The sequence below is a fragment of the Hemitrygon akajei genome, chromosome 16 (genome assembly GCF_048418815.1).
Source record: "Hemitrygon akajei chromosome 16, sHemAka1.3, whole genome shotgun sequence".
In the NCBI taxonomy this organism is placed as follows: Eukaryota; Metazoa; Chordata; class Chondrichthyes; order Myliobatiformes; family Dasyatidae; genus Hemitrygon; species Hemitrygon akajei.
The window spans coordinates 46,857,380-46,875,521 of record NC_133139.1 but is presented as its reverse complement, the minus strand read 5'-3'; the positions used below and the strand labels follow the sequence as shown (position 1 = coordinate 46,875,521).

At 42.1% G+C, this 18,142-nt stretch overlaps 1 protein-coding gene across 4 annotated transcripts in view; it reads left to right on the top strand.

Moving 5' to 3' along the window:
* Positions 1 to 18,142, top strand: part of LOC140740020 (E3 SUMO-protein ligase PIAS4-like) — a 129,944-nt gene that overhangs the window by 49,608 nt on the left and 62,194 nt on the right. For all 4 annotated transcript variants that reach the window (XR_012101779.1, XR_012101780.1, XR_012101781.1 and 1 more), the window contains exon 3: positions 10,080 to 10,452. Coding sequence is in view for 1 of the 4 variants with exons in the window: in XM_073068807.1 (XP_072924908.1) it covers positions 10,080 to 10,452 (373 nt within the window). In the remaining 3 variants the exon portion in view is untranslated. The remainder of the gene's footprint in view (positions 1 to 10,079; positions 10,453 to 18,142) is intronic.

The following is an 18,142-nucleotide window of genomic DNA, read 5'->3' as shown; positions in this document are numbered from 1 at the left end:
GAATACACACAAGTCCGTTGTTGCCTGAAAGTGCCAGAATGAAAAGACTCTGGTAAAGAAGGTCCAATCAGAATCGAGAGAAAATCTGCAGATGCTGGAAATCCAAACAAAACACACAGAATGCTGGAGGAACTCAGCAGGCCAGGCAGCATCTATGGAAAAGAGTCAAGTTGTTGAATATAAAAAGTTGGGAAGTCATGTTGAAGCTGTATAAAACTTTGGTCAATATTTGGAGTATTGTGTGCAGTTGTAGAAAGAACATGAACAGGCAGGAAATTGGGGAGGGGTTGGTTATAGACCATGTGCATACAGCTGTGATTAGTTTAGATTGGCATCATGGTCAGCTCAGGAATGGTGACATGAAGAGTCTGTTCCTGCACTGTACTGTTCTATGTTGAATGTAATCTATAGGTGAAATCTGCATCGCAATCTCGGGCTAATTGCATTAAGGCATCTGAATTATTTCAAGCTCTATTTTAAAATTATACATTTTATTATTATTTCTATTGGAAGTTCCTTCCCTGGCACCTAGATTTCTCCTTTGACAGACTAAAACATTGTGTGTAGCAATAGCACCGGGTTTAGCACTAAGTCCTGATGAAGGGTCTCGGTCTGCAACGTTGACTGTTTATTCCTTTCCTTAGGTGCTGCCTGACATGCTGCATTCCTCCAACATTTAGTATGTGTTACTTTGTAAAATCAGTTGGAGGCTAGCATGCAACAGATTGGTATGATTTTCAGTCAAAGGTACATTAAATTGTCATGAGTATAAGTCTCCATGGGATCATTCAGATTTATTACTGCTGTCTTCAATTTTTCTGCACAGCAAAGAAACTTCAAATAAAACACACAAGATGCTAGAGGAACTCATCAGGTCAGGCAGTCGAAAATTCAGGCCAAGACCCATCATTAAGACTCCTGCCTCACCTGCTGAGTTCTTCCAGCATTTTGGGTGTGTTGTTCTGGATGTCCAGCATCTGCAGAATGTCTTGTGTTTACCAGTCTTAAAAGACACTTTTTCCATGGAAGCAAAACAGAAACAGAATCAGTATGGCTACATAAAAGAGACATAGGCTGGAGAGGGGTTTTGAGTGAGAGAATGAGATATATGTCATGAAAGAATTCTCACATATAACAGAAAAATAAAATTAAAGAATAATGAACTACAGATTTTAGAACTCGGAAACAAAACAGAAGCTAGTAGGCTACTTAGGTAGCTTCCTTAGGAAGAGGTAATATCATATAATAGGTTTATATCAGATTTGAGAAAAGCTAGAGGTCTAACCTATTCAATTTGCAAAGAGAGACCTGCAAAGAATGTCAGTGATACTTAAACCGGCATTAGCTCACCAGAGTCCTCTGTCCTGGGCCACTCCTTCATGTTGTCTTCAGGTTTAGCTTATCTTCTTGGTGTATCCTTCATCTCCCAGGGACGAGGGCTTTGGAGCTTAATTTGGCATTTCTGTAGTGCTGGGTTTTTAACGGGATGGGGTTCCTAGCCCCATGTCCAACCTTCCTCCTTTCGCAGCCAGGCTTCAGATCATCTGGCGGAGTTATGTCAGTAAGAGGCAGGAGATAAAAAGAGACAAATTGGTGATACTGGATAAAGGTTATTAATCACACTGATCTGTGCAAAGAATATGCAGAAGATGGATGAAAACAGGGAAAGAAAAGAAACCATGCTGGAGCTGAGAGACAGAACAATCCAGGTGCCAGGAATCTGAAATAAAACAAAAAGCTGGAAACAGACCATAGATTAGGCAACCTCTGTAGGATAAGAAAAACTGAATTAACATTACAGGTTGTAAAAATGTTTCTGAAACAAACTGAAGTTGATTCAATCAAGATGGCAGTGTGTCCAGTTGCAGTGACTATTTCAGCTCCAACAAATGGTATAATTGTTTATCCTTTACATCTTTCTTATGATCACAAGACTTTGCTGGATATTAAGAACACTAAGTACTGCAAGTCTACCTCACTAGTGAGTGAGTGGGAAGCAAATAGGCTCAGCAGCAGAGCTTATTGTGCACCATGTTGTCACCTGCTACAGCCACTCAGGGATATGCTGTCAGAAGCGATGCACAAGGGAACAAAAGAGAGGAAAGCACGCTGGTATTTGTGCAAGACTAAAGGTGAAACCATTCAGAGCAGCTCTCCCATCAATTCTGCTTTCAAACATTTGATTGCTAGAAAATAAACTAGATTACCTGTGTCTGAGATGGGATCAGCGTGAGATGAATGACACCTGTGTATTCATTCTGATGGAAACATGGCTGGAGCAGCCATCCAGCCAGAAGGCTTTATCCCTTTTGGGGCCAACAGAATTCCCACAACCTCTGGTAAGACCTGCGGTGGAGGTATATGTGTCTGCGTTAATAAGAACTGGTTTGTGAACGATTCAGTATTGATAACCCTCTGTTCGCCTATGTAGAGTTCTTAATAGTGAAGTGCAGGCCCTTCTGATTACTGATGAAGCACTGCTATTGTGATTGTGGCTGTATACACTCACCCCCCCCCCCCCCGCACCCTGGTGAATGCTGGTGAAGTAAAGCGTGACTTCTATGGCACCATCAGTGACTTACAAACAATGGTTTCTTTATTGTTGCTGGCAACTTCAACCATGCTAACTTAAAAACCATCTTGCCTAAATCCTATCAGCATGTTGACATTGCTCCCAGAGGTGAGAACACATTAGACCTGGTTTATGCCAACATCCCTAAGCAATACAAAGCTGCACCCCATCTTGCCTGTTACCTGACCACTTATCTATTATGCTAATTCCAGTTTAGGGACCACTGATTAAACTGTCAAACCATTTCAAAGGAAGATTAGGCCTGGCCAGGAGCAACCTCAGCATTACAGGACTGTTTTGAAAACATGGACTGGAACATCTTCGGGGAGACAGCTACCTACGACTGTCACACTAATATCAATGAATATGCAAGATCTGTGACTAGGTACATTCATTGAGGATGTCACCATTATTAAACACATCTACATGAGGACAAATCAGAAGCCATGGCTGACAGCGGAGGTCCAAGCATGGCTGAGAGATCGGGATGCTGCCTTCAGATTGGAGGATAAGACAGCTCTCAGGTAAGCAAGAGCTATGCTTTCTTGTACCATCAGGAAGGCAAAACAGTATTATTCACAGAGAATATTCAGCCATTTCATACAGCCAGAGACATGAGGTGCATTTGGCAGGGTATTCAGACCATAGTGGCCTATGAATCCACCCTGTGCATCAACAACAGTGATGTTTCTGTTCCTGATAGACTGAATGTCTTTTACACTCAGTTTGATGCACGGAACGATGTGCCGGTGAGGAAAGCCCCCCTTCCCCCCAAGGAGCAGGCACTCTGTGTGGTGATGTGAGAAAGAGCCTAGCCAGGGTCAACACAGGTAAAGCTTCAGGGCCTGATAAATTCGCTGGTCAGGTGCTGAGGTTCTAACAGACATCTTCACCATCTGTCTGGAACAGTCCACTATCCCCTCAGGTCAACATCATCCCTGTGCCCAAGAGGAATGACAGTGACCTGCCTCAATGAGTACCATCCAGTGGCACTGACCTCAATAATGAAGTTCTTTGAGCATCTGGTTATTGATCACATCAAAACTTCCTGTTACATTGGATCCTTTCCAGTTCGGTTATCGCTCAAATCAGTCCACTGTTGACACCATAGCCTCTACACTCAGTTCTGTCTTGTCCCAGCTGAAACATAATGCCTCATGGGCCAGGATGCTTTTTATTGACTTCAGATTCAGTTTATTGTCATTTGGAAACCACAAATGCAATGCAGTTAAAAAATGAGACAACGTTCCTCCAGAATGTTATCACAAAAGTACATGACAAAACAGACTACACCAGAAAATCCACATAACGTTTGGCAATCCCCAGTCCAGAGTCCGGAGAGGCTGCTGTTTATTAATATCACGCTACTATCTTAGCTCCTTCCCCAGAAAGGAGCTCCAAATCCATCAGACAAAATAAACCCAAAAACTAAAGCTACAAGACCTGCACAAAACCACATAGTTACAACAGTGCAAACAATAGCATAATTGATAAAAAAACAGACCATTGGCACAGTAAAAATAGTCCAAAGATGTTAAAAGACTATAAGTTCGAAAGAAACCATAACAGTTTCCACAAGTCCTCAGGGTCCCGATAGACTCGTCATCCCACGCAGGCGGCAGAAGGGAATACCCCCGCTATGGACTTCCACGGCGCTGGACTCAGCCTCGCAGACGCAACACACAATGAAAGCTCCGTCGAACCCAGCCTCGCAGACACAGCACACAGTGAAAGCGCCCCGGCTGCAGCGGACTCCGAGTCCATCGAACCTCCGAGCCTCCGACCATCCCCTCCGGCACAGCTTCTCCGAGCACCATCCTCTGCCAAGCGTATTAAGATGCCCCGCCAATGCGACCCCGAGGACTGGGGGCCTGTTCTTCTCAGCAGAGACCCAGACCTCACAGCAGCAGCAGCAATGAAGAAGGCCTTCCTGGAGATTTCCAGATGCTCCTCCGTGCTCCCACATCCGTTTTTCATCAGATTAGGAAACTTCAGCTCAACATTTAGTAGATCATCCCTCAGAAGCCAACGGTCCTCGTTGGGTCTCAACACCTCTCTATGTAACTGGATCCTGGACTTCACAGAAAGGCCATAGGCAGTCCATGTTGGCAGAAACATCTCTTGCTCTATCATGCTGAGCGTTGGTGCTTCCCAGGGTTGCATGCCCAGCCTGCTGCTGACACATTTCTGCACTGCTAGGTTGAACTGAATTGACTTTATTTCTTACATTCTTCACGTACACAAGGAGTAAATATCTTTACATCTCCATTTAAATGTGCAATTTATAGTAATTTGTAATAAATAATATGTACAACAGGACATTCAATATAGCATAGAAATACAATTGTATCAGCATGAATTAATCAGTCTGATGGCCTGGTGGAAGAAACTGTCCCAGAGCCTGTTGGTCTTGGCTTTTATGCTGTGGTACTGTTTTCCAGATGGTTGCAGCTGGAACAGTTTGTGGTTGGGTTGACTTGGGTCCCCAATGATCCTTTGGGCCTTTTTTAAGTACCTGTCCCTGTAAGTGTCTTGAATAGTGGGAAGTACACATCTACAGATATGCTGGGCTGTCTGCACCACTCTCTGCAGAGTCCTGCAATTGAGGGAAGTACAGTTCCCATACCAGGTAGTGATGCAGCCAGTCAGGATGCTCTCAATTGTGCCCCTCTAGAAAGTCCTTGGGATTTGGGGACTCATGCCAAACTTCTTCAGCTGTCTGAGGTGAAAGAGGCATTGTGATTTTTTTCACCACATGCTGGTATGTACAGACCACGAGTTTCTCAGTAATGTGTATGCGGAGGGATTTAAAGTTGTTCATCCTCTCAACCCCAGATCCTTTGATGTCAATTGGGGTCAGCCTGTCTCCATTCCTCCTGTAGTCCACAACCAGCTCCTTTGTTTTTGTGACATTGAGGGAGAGGTTATTTTCTTGACACCACTGTGTCAGGGTGATGATTTCTTCTCTGTAGGCTGCCTCGTTATTATTTGATATCAATATAGTATCGGCAAATTTAATTAGCCAATTGGAGCTGTGGGTGGCGACACAGTCATGGGTATACAGAAAGTAAAGGAGGGGGCTTAGGACACAGCCCTGAGGGGCAGAAGTGAGGGAACCCACTCTTTCCACCTACCGGTGATCAGACAGGAAGTCCAGGATCCAGCTGCATAAGGCAGAGTGAAAACCAAAGTCTCTGAGCTTCTTGTCAAGTCTGGAAGGAATTATGGTTCAAACCAAATCATCAAGTTCACTGTCACAACAGTGGCTGGCCTCATCAACGATAACAATGAGACAGCATACAGACACTAAGTGGAGTGGCTGGTAGAATGGTGTGAACATAACAACTTGACTCTCAATCTGGACAAGACCAAAAAAATTATCATGGACTTTAGGCTGACCGCTCCTCCCTGCACATACTCGGCTCCTCCATGGAGAGAATTAGGCACACCAGGTTTTTTGGGAATGCACATAGCAGATTATATTACCTAGTCCCTCAACAACACCTCTTTTGTCAACAAAGCACAACAGCGTCTCCACTTCCTGAGGAAATTGAAATGATTGAGGCTCCTTTACCCCCCCCTCCCCCCAAACCATTTCAATCATTTTTTTCACAGAAGCACCATCAAGTGCCCTGACCAGCTGCTTTATTGTCTTCTATGGGAATTGCAAGGCATCTAACTGCAAGTCCCTAGAGGATTGTGAGGACTGCTGAGGGGGTCATTAGGGTCTCACTTCCACCCATCAGAAATATTTATCAGAAGCCCTTAGCATTGTCAATGATCCCTCCCATACATCCAACAATCTCTTTCACCCACTACCCTCAGGCAGGCGGTTCCGTAGCATTAGGACAACTGTAAGGATGGAAAATAGCTTCTTTCCCCAGGCAGTAAGACTACTGAACTCCCTGCCACCGTCAGGGTTCCCAACCTGGTATCCAAGGACCACTTGCTTTATGTTATTGTTCCCATGGCATAGAAAAGGTTGGGAGCCTTTTCTTTTTACTTCATGTGGGTGAGTTCTATGTATTGTGTTGTGCATCTTTGTCTCCAATCCTATCCAATAACAGCATATCCTTTCTTAGATAAGGGGCCTAAAACTGTTGACCATGTTCCAAGTATGCAATACAGTGATGAATACCTGAATAACAAAATTAACCCGTCTGTGGGAAGTTTATTTAGGAATGAAATGCAATCTCCAGGACAAGAAATGATGCAAGACAGGTTATTGGAAATAGTGTAGGAGTCTAGACAAGGGTTCCCAACCATTTTTATATCAGCCTGACATCGAGCTCTGAGACAGAGGTCACAAGTCACTGGGTGCTGCAGGTTCTTCATAGCTGTAGTTTTATTCTCCCTTTCAAAGCAAGCATAAAAGTTGGTGAGCTCTTGAAGCATCACTGCCATTCATGATGTTGAGTTTTGCTTTGTAGGAGGTAATAGACTGCAAACCCTGCCAGAGTTGATGTTGCCTCCAACCCAGAATAGTGCTCCTAAGCTCTTGAAGTAGCCCTCTGCAAGCCATACCTGGTTTTCTTGTACAGACCTGCATCACATGAATGCCACATGTGTTGGGCCTGATTTGGACATTCTCAGGCCACAGTGGGACCAAAATGGACAACATAAGCTCAGAATCACCCTGTAGTCTGAACAAGGGTGTTCCACAAAGTATTCACCAAATTTGGTTTCTTCAATGTATAGGAAACCACAATGTGAACATCAAATGCAGTACATTAGTCTGGAAAAAGTGCAAGTGAATCATCTACTTCACCTGGACAGACTGGGTTCCTGGAAAAAAGGTGAAAAGGCAAGTCTTGAATCACCTGCAGTTAAATGGTAAAGTGCCATTTTAAGGGGAAGAGAAAAAATGGACCAGGGAATCAGGGAATGGTCCCTGCAAAATGCTGGAAAAAAAAGAGAAAGCAGGAAAATAATGGTGCCAAAAGCAGTTTTGGTCCGATTTTCCTTAACTTTTTGCCTAAAATGATTGCACACTATGTGATAGTGGAATGGAGAATATAGGTTTTGAAAAGAGAACTGGATCCATTTTACCTTCAAAAAAGGGAAAGTGACAGCAATGCAGATGATGGAAATCTGAAGTTTAAAACAAAATGAAACGTGCGGGAAGCACATAGGTCAGGCTTCTCTCTCCACCCACCCTACCCGTCAGATGTATTTTCAAACTCAATTTATGTCAAGTACATATATGTTACGATATACTACCCTGAGACTCATTTTCTTTGCGGGCATTCAGCAACTTCATTCATTCAGCGTCTCGAGGCACCAGCATTTTCCGTGCGCTACTGCAGATTCGAACGTATTTTACTCTTGGATGACCTGCTGCGGAGAGGAGGCAATCTTAACTGAACGCCTCTGAACTGTCAGTCAACCCGCTACCTCACAGATTCATTTTAAACAAGGCAAAAAAAATTAAATTAACGTATATGCGGATGGGTTCTTTGCCCCGGCGCACCACAGTACCCGGAGCGGAGCGGGACGGGCCGGGCCGCCGGTTCTCCTTTAACCCCGGTCAGCGCGCCCCGCTCGCCTCCGCCTGATTGGTTCGCCGGTCAGGGCGGAGTGATTCTGCGCGCGGCTCACTGAGGAGTGCGGGCCGGGCTCGGGGAAGAGACGGGACAAAACATGGCGGAACAAAGCGCGGCGAAGGTAACGGCTTGGCCTGTTCGCGGGGCTGTCGGCGTCGGCACGGAGCCAGCGGTTGCCACGGGACAGTGCTAGGGTTTGGATGAGTTCCGCTTTTCATTTTTTAAAAATATTTTTTCTTAAGGTGCTTCGGGAGTGAGCGACCCCCACTCCCGTTTTTGAGCATGCTCAGTTCAGGATTTTTAAATATGTCTAAGTTTCCCGCCAAATGCTTTCGCTTGTTTGTTGGGCGGGGAGTCCAAGGAAAGAGATGGGCTTCGTCCTGAGGGATGCAATAACTTCTGTGCCATTTCAATGAGGTTCTCCCTTAAAATGTTGCAAGGCAGTCCGACTTAACAAAACTCCGATAATCCGGCAATCCCCGAGACGCTGCCGATTTACATTTTTCTTTCTCCAATCTCCATTCATATACCATAACTTATAATGCAGATGGTATTATTGCACACAACACTTTTTTAACTTCAGTTTATTATTAAACTGTTATTAATATTAAACGATTTCCCAATGCATCAAGTAAGTTTAAAGTGAGTGTGGGAACCTGAACCTTGAAAAATGAATGAGAGTTTGGGAGTTGGGATTTCTGTTGTCTCTTGCTGATAATTTTGAATTTCTAGTATCAATCATATAACTGTGATAGCCAGGAATCATTTCTTAGCCCTTAATTATTTACTGCTTATATTAATGACCCTGGAGAAGAGGGCAGAATGCGAAGTTTTCTGGTGACACTAAAATAGGTGAGAGGACATATTGTAATGAGGATGGTTGAGCTGTGCAGGAGGACGTATATAGGGTGAATGAATAATCAAAAACAGGGGAAATTGTTTTTATTGTGAGAAAGAGCTAGATCATGCACTTCAGTAAGGAATCCAAAAGTTAAGTTTAGGGCATGTGGTAAATTGCATCCAAAATTGGTTCAGTTGCAAGAAGCAAGCTGTAATATTTGCTGAGTGTTTTGTGACTAGAAAGTTGCTCCCTTTGGAGTTCATTGTATTCAGTATTTGTATCTTGTTTTTTTTTTGTAGATTAAGTTGAGCATCCATCCCTTATCTGAAATGCTTGGGGCTGGAAGTGTTTCAGATTTTGGAATATTTGCATCTTATAATGAGATAGCTTGAGGTTGGGACCCAAGTCTAAACACAAAATTCATTTACATACATATGTAGTTTATAAATATACCCTGAAGATAGTTTTATATATTTTTAATAATTTATGCATGAAGCAATGTGTACATTGAACCATTGGAAACGATTTTATGTCACATCCTTAAAGAAGCAGTGAGATGATTTAAATGGTATGCTTTCTTTCAGTAGACTAAATACAATGGAAAAGATGACATAATTTTGTAATTCTGAAAAATCTGTATTTTGTATATGAATATATGGAAGGAATTATGCTAGAGCACTATACAACATCAGTCAGGCCACAGTTTGAGTCTAGCATAATGTTCTGGTCACTACATTAGGTCACTACTAGGCAAGATGAAAATGAGATTTATGAGATATCAGTAGAAAAATTTGTGGTAGGATTGGATAAACTAGGATTTTCTTTTTCCTTAGGAAAGATTGAGAAGCAACTTAATTAAGGTACATAAAATTAGATAGAGTAATTAATTAAAGATAAACTGCTCCAAAATCATGTCTTGTTAGTTTTTCCCTTTTTCCAAATTCTTAGTTATTTGGTGGATTTTAAAAAAAAATTATTTAACTCTTCAATTTTTTTGAAATCATGGCTTCATTTTCTTATCATTTCATGTGTGTGTATTCTACTTTGTAATTTCAATGTGCTAATCACCAGAACTATATTAATAATCTTGTTCATTCTTCCTCCCCCCACCCCACAAAAAAAGAACATGATCCTGGGCTTTAGGATATCTGAGCTTCAAGCACTTTTAAGATTTGCAGGACGTAACAAAAGCGGACTGAAACATGAATTGGTGTCACGAGCCTTACACCTGGTAAGGACCAACTGTTCGTCAGAGATTCTAAAGAAGATTCAAGACTTGCATGCTCAGAGGAACAGTTTGGCTTCGACAAATGCACAGAGTCAACCGCTTCTGTCTGCGCCAACCTTTCCTTTGCATTCTTCAGAAGCAGCTTTGAATGCAAGAACATCAGTTCCAATTTGTCTCGCAGGAAAGGATGATACAAAGTCTAAAGTGAGATTAACCAAATTGCCTTTCTATGAAATATTGGATAATCTCATGGTACCTACAGAACTAGGTAGGTTAATACTTTGTTAGATTTTCAACATGCACAGACATGATGTGATAATGAATAGCCTCCAGAGTTATAAATTTTCTTTGATTCGCATTTGTTTAAAAATAAAGCCCAAAATTAGGAATGTCTTAGTGATAAAGTTTTCTCAGATAGATTTTGAACATGTACTTGGGTTATCTGGGAGATAACTGATTATTTTCAAAATTTGCTCTTAACTAAACATCTCAATAATATGTAGTTGTGTCAATAATATGAACGAAAGTTTTTACAGATTTCAAAATCCTTTTGTTTTTGTTTCAGTTCATTGAAGTAGTGGTTTAAATATGCTCACCTGTCAAAATAGCAATTTTACATTATCTCAATTCTTTTTGTCATTGAAGGCAGTGACTCATTTCACTGTGCAGGGCCTTAATTTTTTAGGGAACTAATAATTATAAATTACTTTGTTAATTAGAACATGATAGTCAAGCAATTTACAACTATCTGTAACCTAAAAAATTATAATCAAGTTCAGGTATAGTGTAGGAGTCTTCAATGCAGTCCTTCCTTAACGGTCTCTCTTTTCTAGTTCAACCCAGTCTCTTGTAGATTATTACTTCTGACTGGTGACTAAGTACTGTAAAGTAAAATGAAAACATTGTATGGAGGCCATGGGATGAATGATGTGGGGAAAACAGAAAAACTGCCCTCAGAGTAAAAGACACTGTTTCTAGCATTAACTGTGCTAAATTAACTTGGTTAATAGTGCAGCTTGTTTAATAACTGGAATGTATAATTCTCTCCTTAACATCTCCCATTTTGAAGAGCACAAAGATGTTAGGAAACTTTGGAATAAAAATTCAAAATGATGCACAAAAGATATTTAGCAGCCTCTTGCCTTGAAAAAGTTGTCACTTTTGTAAAAGGTATGATGAATTCCAACATATATTTACAAATTTCGATGTTGATCCCATTGATTCTTGGGAATACCTGGCCAATTATCATTCATGGCAAATTAGCTTTTCAGATGCTGTAGAGAAATTTGTGAGCATGCATTAGGAGTACGCAGAGGTTCTATTTAAATATAGGAGTATGCAGTCTTAAACTACCCACCTGCCCAGCCCACCAGTCATCTTAATTGATAGATCAGTTTGCTTTTTCCATCAGTTTGGCTTTGTCAGTCACTTCATAATCCACAAAACTGGAATGGAGGCAGATATTCCTTGATCCCAAGCAAATGCCCAAGAAGAAAAGGCTTTTAAGGTGAAGCCATATAAATGTATTGGGTAGAAAGGAATTGAATGTTGCAGTTGGGCAGGTTAGATCAGGAGTCTTTAACACAAATAACAAGAACTCTTTTAATATGGTTAAAAATGGTAATGTATTAAGAATAGCAATGCAATTGATGTGAATAATCAAGTAACAAAACAGACTAGTGAGGAGGACCAAAACACTCAAAGATACCTTCATAAATGCAGTTTTGTCATATTTAAAGACACATGCTGTGAATCTTGCTACTCCCACCATTAAATCTGGATCTCTTTTTCCCATCAAATGAATCACCTCGCCTTAAAATCATAAGACATAGGAACAGAATTAAGCCATTTGGCCCATCAAGTCCACTCCACCATTTCATATGGCTGATCTTGGATTCCATTCAACCCCATACACTTGCCCTCTCACTATATCTCTTGATGCCCCAACTAATCAGGAATCTATCAGCTTCTGCTTTGAATATACCCACGGGCTTGGCCTCAACCGTAGTCTGGCAGAGTATTCCACAGATACACCACTGTTTGGCTCAGAAAATTCTTCCTTACTTCTGTTCTAAAAGGTTCCTCAATTTTGAGGCAATGCCTTCTAGTTCTGCATACCCCCCACCAGAAGAAACATCCTCTCCACTTCCACCTTATATAGTCCTTTCAGCATTCGGTAGGTTTTGATGAGATCCCCACTCATTCTTCTTAATTTCAGTGAATACAGGCCCAAAGCTGCTGAATGCTCCTCATATGTTAACCCCTTCAGTCCTGGAATCATCCTCTGGACTTTCTCCAATGACAGTGCATCCTTTCTGAGATAAGGGGCCAGAAACTGTTGACGATACTCCAAGTATGGCCTGACTAGTGTCTTATAAAGCTTCAGCATTATCTCCTTGCTTTATATTCTTTTCCTCTTGAAATAAATACCAGTATTCTATTTGTCTTCTTTGTCACAGACTCAACCTATGAATTAACCTGTTTCCTAAGTCCCTTTGCACCTCTGATGTTTGAATTTTCTCCTCATTTAGATAATCTGCACTGTCCCTTTTACCAAAATGCATTATCGTACACTTCACAGCACTGCATTCCATTTGCCACTTTTTTTGCCCAGTCTTCCAATTTGTCTCAGTCCTGCTGCAATCGCATTGCTTCCTCAGCACTATCTACCCCTGCACCTATCTTCATATCATCTGCAAATTTAGCCACAAAGCCATCAATTCCACTATATAAAGAGGACACATGTACAGAGGGATGGTCTGACGGAACATGGAGTTAAATGTGTTGAAAGAATAAGTAAATTTAGGAAGGACAACAAAATTCTAGGGGCGTATAGCCCGACTGGAGTTCGGGGAGCTGGGTTAAGCACAATAGGCAGCGATTCAAACAGAGAGAGGAGAAATGGGCTAAAAATTCTATATCTGAATGCACAAAGTGTCAGAAATAAGGCGGATGAGCTTGAAGCCCAGGTGCGAATGGGTAACTATGATGTTGTTGGGATAACGGAGACATGGCTGCAGGGAGATCAGACCTGGGAAATGAATGTTCAAGGGTATATGTGCTATCGTAGGGACAGAAATGTGGGCAGAGGGGGTGGGGTGGCCCTGTTGGTGAGGAATGAGATTCAGTCCTTTGCAAGGGGGGACATAGGGTCAGGAGAAGTAGAGTCTGTGTGGATAGAATTGAGGAACAGTAAGGGCAAAAGGACCCAAATGGGTGTTGTCTACAGGCCACCAAACAGTAGCATGGATATTGTGTGCAAGTTGAATAGGGAGTTAACATTGGCATGTGGCAAAGGTAATGTCGCAGTAGTTATGGGGGATTTCAACATGCAGGTGAACTGGGAGAATCAGGTTGGTGCTGGACCACAGGATAGGGAGTTTGTAGAGTGCCTACGGGATGCATTCTTGGAACAGCTTGTATGAGAGCCGACCAGGGACAAGACTACTCTGGATTTAGTGTTATGTAATGAACAGGATTTGATAAGTGATCTTGCGGTAAGGGAGCCATTAGGAGGTAGTGATCATAATATGATAAGTTTTTATCTGCAATTTGAGAAGGATATGTTGCAGTTGGACAGGGGAAACTATGGAGCCATGAGGGAGGAGCTGGCCAAAGTTGACTGGACGGATAGCCTAGCAGAAAAGACAGTGGGACAGCAATGGCAGGTATTCTTGGGAATAATGCACAAGGTGCAAAATCAGTTCATCCCCCAGAGAAGGAAGAATTCAAAGGGGGGAAGGGGCCACAGTGGTTGACAAAGGAAGTCAGAGATTGCATAAGCATTAAAAAAAAAGGAAGTATGACAGAGCTAAGGTGAGTGGGAGGACAGATGATTGGGAAGTTTTTAAGGAACAACAGAACTTAACTAAAAAGACAATACGGGGAGAAAAAAAATGAGGTACGAACGCAAGCTAGCCAGGAATATAAAGGAAGATAGCAAAAGCTTTTTTAGGTATGTGAAGAGAAAGAAGATAGTTAAGAACAATGTTGGGCCCTTGAAGAATGAATTGGGTGAAATTGTTATGGGAAACAGAGAAATGGCAGGAGAATTTAATGAGTACTTTAGATCTGTTTTCACTAAGGAAGACACAAGCAATCTCCCAGATGTATGGATGGGCCAAGGACATAGGGTAACAGAGGAAATGAAACAGATTGACATTAGGAAGGAAACGGTGATGAGAAGACTGATGGGACTGAAGGCTGACAAATCCCCAGGTCCAGATGGTCTGCATCCTAGGGTACTAAAGGAGGTGGCCCTGGAAATTGCGGATGCATTGGTAATCATTTTCCAATGTTCCTTAGATTCAGGATCAGTTCCTGAGGATTGGAGAATGGCTAATGTTATCCTACTTTTTAAGAAAGGAGGGAGGGAGAAAACAGAGAACTATCGACCTGTCAGCCTGACATCGGTGGTGGGGAAGATGCTAGAGTCTATTATTAAGGATGAAATAGTGGCATATCTAGATAGCAGTGATAGGATTGGGCCGAGCCAGCATGGATTTACCAAGGGTAAATCATGCTTGACTAATCTATTGGAGTTTTTCGAGGATGTAACCAGGAAGTTAGATGGGGGAGATCCAGTGGATGTAGTGTACCTCGATTTTCAGAAGGCATTTGATAAGGTCCCACATAGGAGATTGGTGGGTAAAATCAAAGCTCAGGGCATCGGGGGGAAGACATTGACATGGATAGAAAACTGGTTGGCAGATAGAAAGCAAAGGGTAGCGGTGAATGGGTGTTTCTCGGAATGGCAGGTGGTGACTAGTGGGGTGCCACAGGGCTCGGTATTGGGACCACAGCTGTTTACAATTTACATCAACGATTTGGATGAAGGCATTGAAAATAACATCAGCAAATTTGTTGATGATACTAAGCTGGGTGGCAGTGTGACATGTGATGAGGATGTTAGGAGAATTCAGGGTGACTTGGATAGGCTGGGTGAGTGGGCAGATACTTGGTAGATGATGTTTAATGTGAATAAGTGTGAGGTTATCCACTTTGGGAGTAAGAACAGGAAGGCAGATTATTATCTGAACGGTGTAGAGTTAGGTAAAGGAGAAATACAAAGAGATCTAGGAGTCCTTGTTCATCAGTCACTGAAGGTGAATGAGCAAGTGCAGCAGGCAGTGAAGAAGGCTAATAGAATGTTGGCCTTTATTACAAAGGGAATTGAGTACAAGAGCAAGGAAATCCTCTTGCATTTGTACAGAGCCCTGGTGAGACCACACCTGGAGTATTGTGTACAGTTTTGGTCTCCAGGGTTAAGGAAGGACATCCTGGCTGTAGAGGAAGTGCAGCGTAGATTCACGAGGTTAATTCCTGGGATGTCTGGACTGTCTTACGCAGAGAGGTTAGAGAGACTGGGCTTGTACACGCTGGAATTAAGGAGATTGAGAGGGGATCTGATTGAAACATATAAGATTATTAAGGGATTGGACAAGATAGAGGCAGGAAATATGTTCCAGATGCTGGGAGAGTCCAGTACCAGAGGGCATGGTTTGAGAATAAGGGGTAGGTCATTTAGGACAGAGTTAAGGAAAAACTTCTCCCAGAGAGTTGTGGGGGTCTGGAATGCACTGCCTCGGAAGGTAGTGGAGGCCAATTCTCTGGATGCTTTCAAGAAGGAGCTAGATAGGTATCTTATGGATAGGGGAATCAAGGGATATGGGGACAAGGCAGGAACCGGGTATTGATAGGAATTGATCAGCCATGATCTCAAAATGGCAGTGCAGGCTCGAAGGGCCAAATGGTCTACTTCTGCACCTATTGTCTATAAATCATTGACAATATGAAAAGTAGTGGTCCCAATTCTGACCACTGAGGAGCACCACAAGTCACTGGCAGCCAATCAGAAAAGGCTCCCTTTATTCCCACTTGCTGCCTCCTGCTTGTCAGCTATTCCTCTGTCCATGCCAGTATCTTTCCTGTAACACCATAGGATATTATCTTGTTAAGCACCTCCATGAGGCACCTTATCAAATGCCTTCTGAAGATCTAAGTAACTAACATCACTGTCTCTCCTTTGTCCACCCTGCTTGTTACTTCTTGAAGGAATTCCAACGGATTTGTCAAGCAAGATTTCCCTTTACAGAAACCAAGCTGACTTTGACTTATTTTATCATTAGTCCCCAAGTACCCCAAAACCTCGTCCTTAGTAATGGATTCCAACACTTTCCCAACCACTGAGGTTAGGCTAACTGGCCTATAATTACCTCTCTTTTTGTCTTCCTGTCTTCTTAAAGAGTGGAGTGACATTTGCAATTTTCCAGTCATCCAGGATCATGCTCGAATCAAGTGATTGTTGAAAGATTGTGACAATTGCATCTGTTATCTCCTCAGCAACCTGCTTCAAGACTCTGGGGTGTAGTCCATCTGGTCCAAGTGACTTATTCACCAAGACCTTTCAGTTTGCCTAGTACTCTTTCCTTTGTAATAGCAATGGCACTCACTCCTGCTCCCTGACACTCACAGACCTCTGGCATCCAGCTAGTGTCTTCCACAGTAAAGACTGAAAGTACTTACTAAGTTCATCTGCCGTTTCTTTGTCTCCCATTATTACATTACCAACATAATTTTCCAGTGGTACAATATCAACTCTAACCTCCCTTTTATTCTTTATATAACTGAAAAATCTTTTAGTATCCTGCTTTAGTTTGTCAGCTACGTTGTCCTCATTTTCATCTTTTCCCTTCTTATACCTTTTATAGTTGCATTTCGTTCGATTTTAAAAACGTACCAATCACTTTTGCTACCTTATATGCCCTTCCCTTGCCTTTTATGCAGTCTTTAACTTCCCTTGCCACCCACAGTAGCCTAGCCCTGCCATTTGAGAACAACTTCTGTGGGGCATGTCTATCCTGCGCCTTGTGAGCTATTCCCAGAAGCTTCAGCCACCTCTGTTCGGCCATCATCCCCACCAGTATCCCCATCCAATCTACCTGGGTAAGCTCTCTCGTGCCTCTGTAATTCCCTTTATTCCATTACGATACTCATTCATGTGATTTGTGCTTCTTCCTCTCAAATTGCAGTATGAATTCAATCATATTATGATAACTTCTCCCTAAGAGTTCCTTTATGTTAAACTCCCTAATAAGATCTGGGTTATTACACAACACCCAATAGCTTTTCCCCAAGTAGACTTGAGCATAAACTGCTCTAAAAAACCATCTTGTAGGCATTCAACAAATTACCTCTCTTGCAATCCAACACCAACCTGATTTTCCCAATCCCATTGCATATTGAAGTGTCTCATTACAATTGTGACATTACTCTTATTACACATAAGAAGAGTAATGTGAATCATATTACACATCAGATTCAAGTGCAACCCATCCTTTTTCTATAGGTCACACCAGCCCCAAAAGAGGCCGCTATGATCTAGAAAACTGAATCCCTGTCCCCTGCTCCAATTCTTCAGCCATGCATTTATCTGCCACATTCTATCCCTATCCTCCCTGTCACGTGGTTATTACCCTTGAGATCGTGCTTCTCAACTTCCTAACTCCCTGTATTGTTTTCAGGACTTCCCTTTTTTACCTATGTCATTGGTACCAACATGTACCACGACTTGTGGCTGCTCACCTTCCTTTTTCAGGATATTGTAGATGCGTTCAGAAACATCGCAGACCCCAGCACCTGGGAGGCAAACGACCATCCATGTTTCCTTAAAAAATTTTATTTTAACATTTAATTCCTTTAAACAGAAAGCTATATAGGTATAAATATAACTAAAACTTTTGCACAGTCCTGTAGTGCTTACTAAATAATATATTTGAATACATAGAAACTAAAAACAGGAGTAGGCCGCTCAGACCTCAAAGATTACTCCACCTTTTAATATAATTGTGTCTGATCTATGGAAACCTTTCATCTGCATTCCTATCTATCTGGGGTGACCTTTCACTTCCTTACTTACTAACTTTCTATCTCCCTCTGACTTAAAATAAGTAACGACT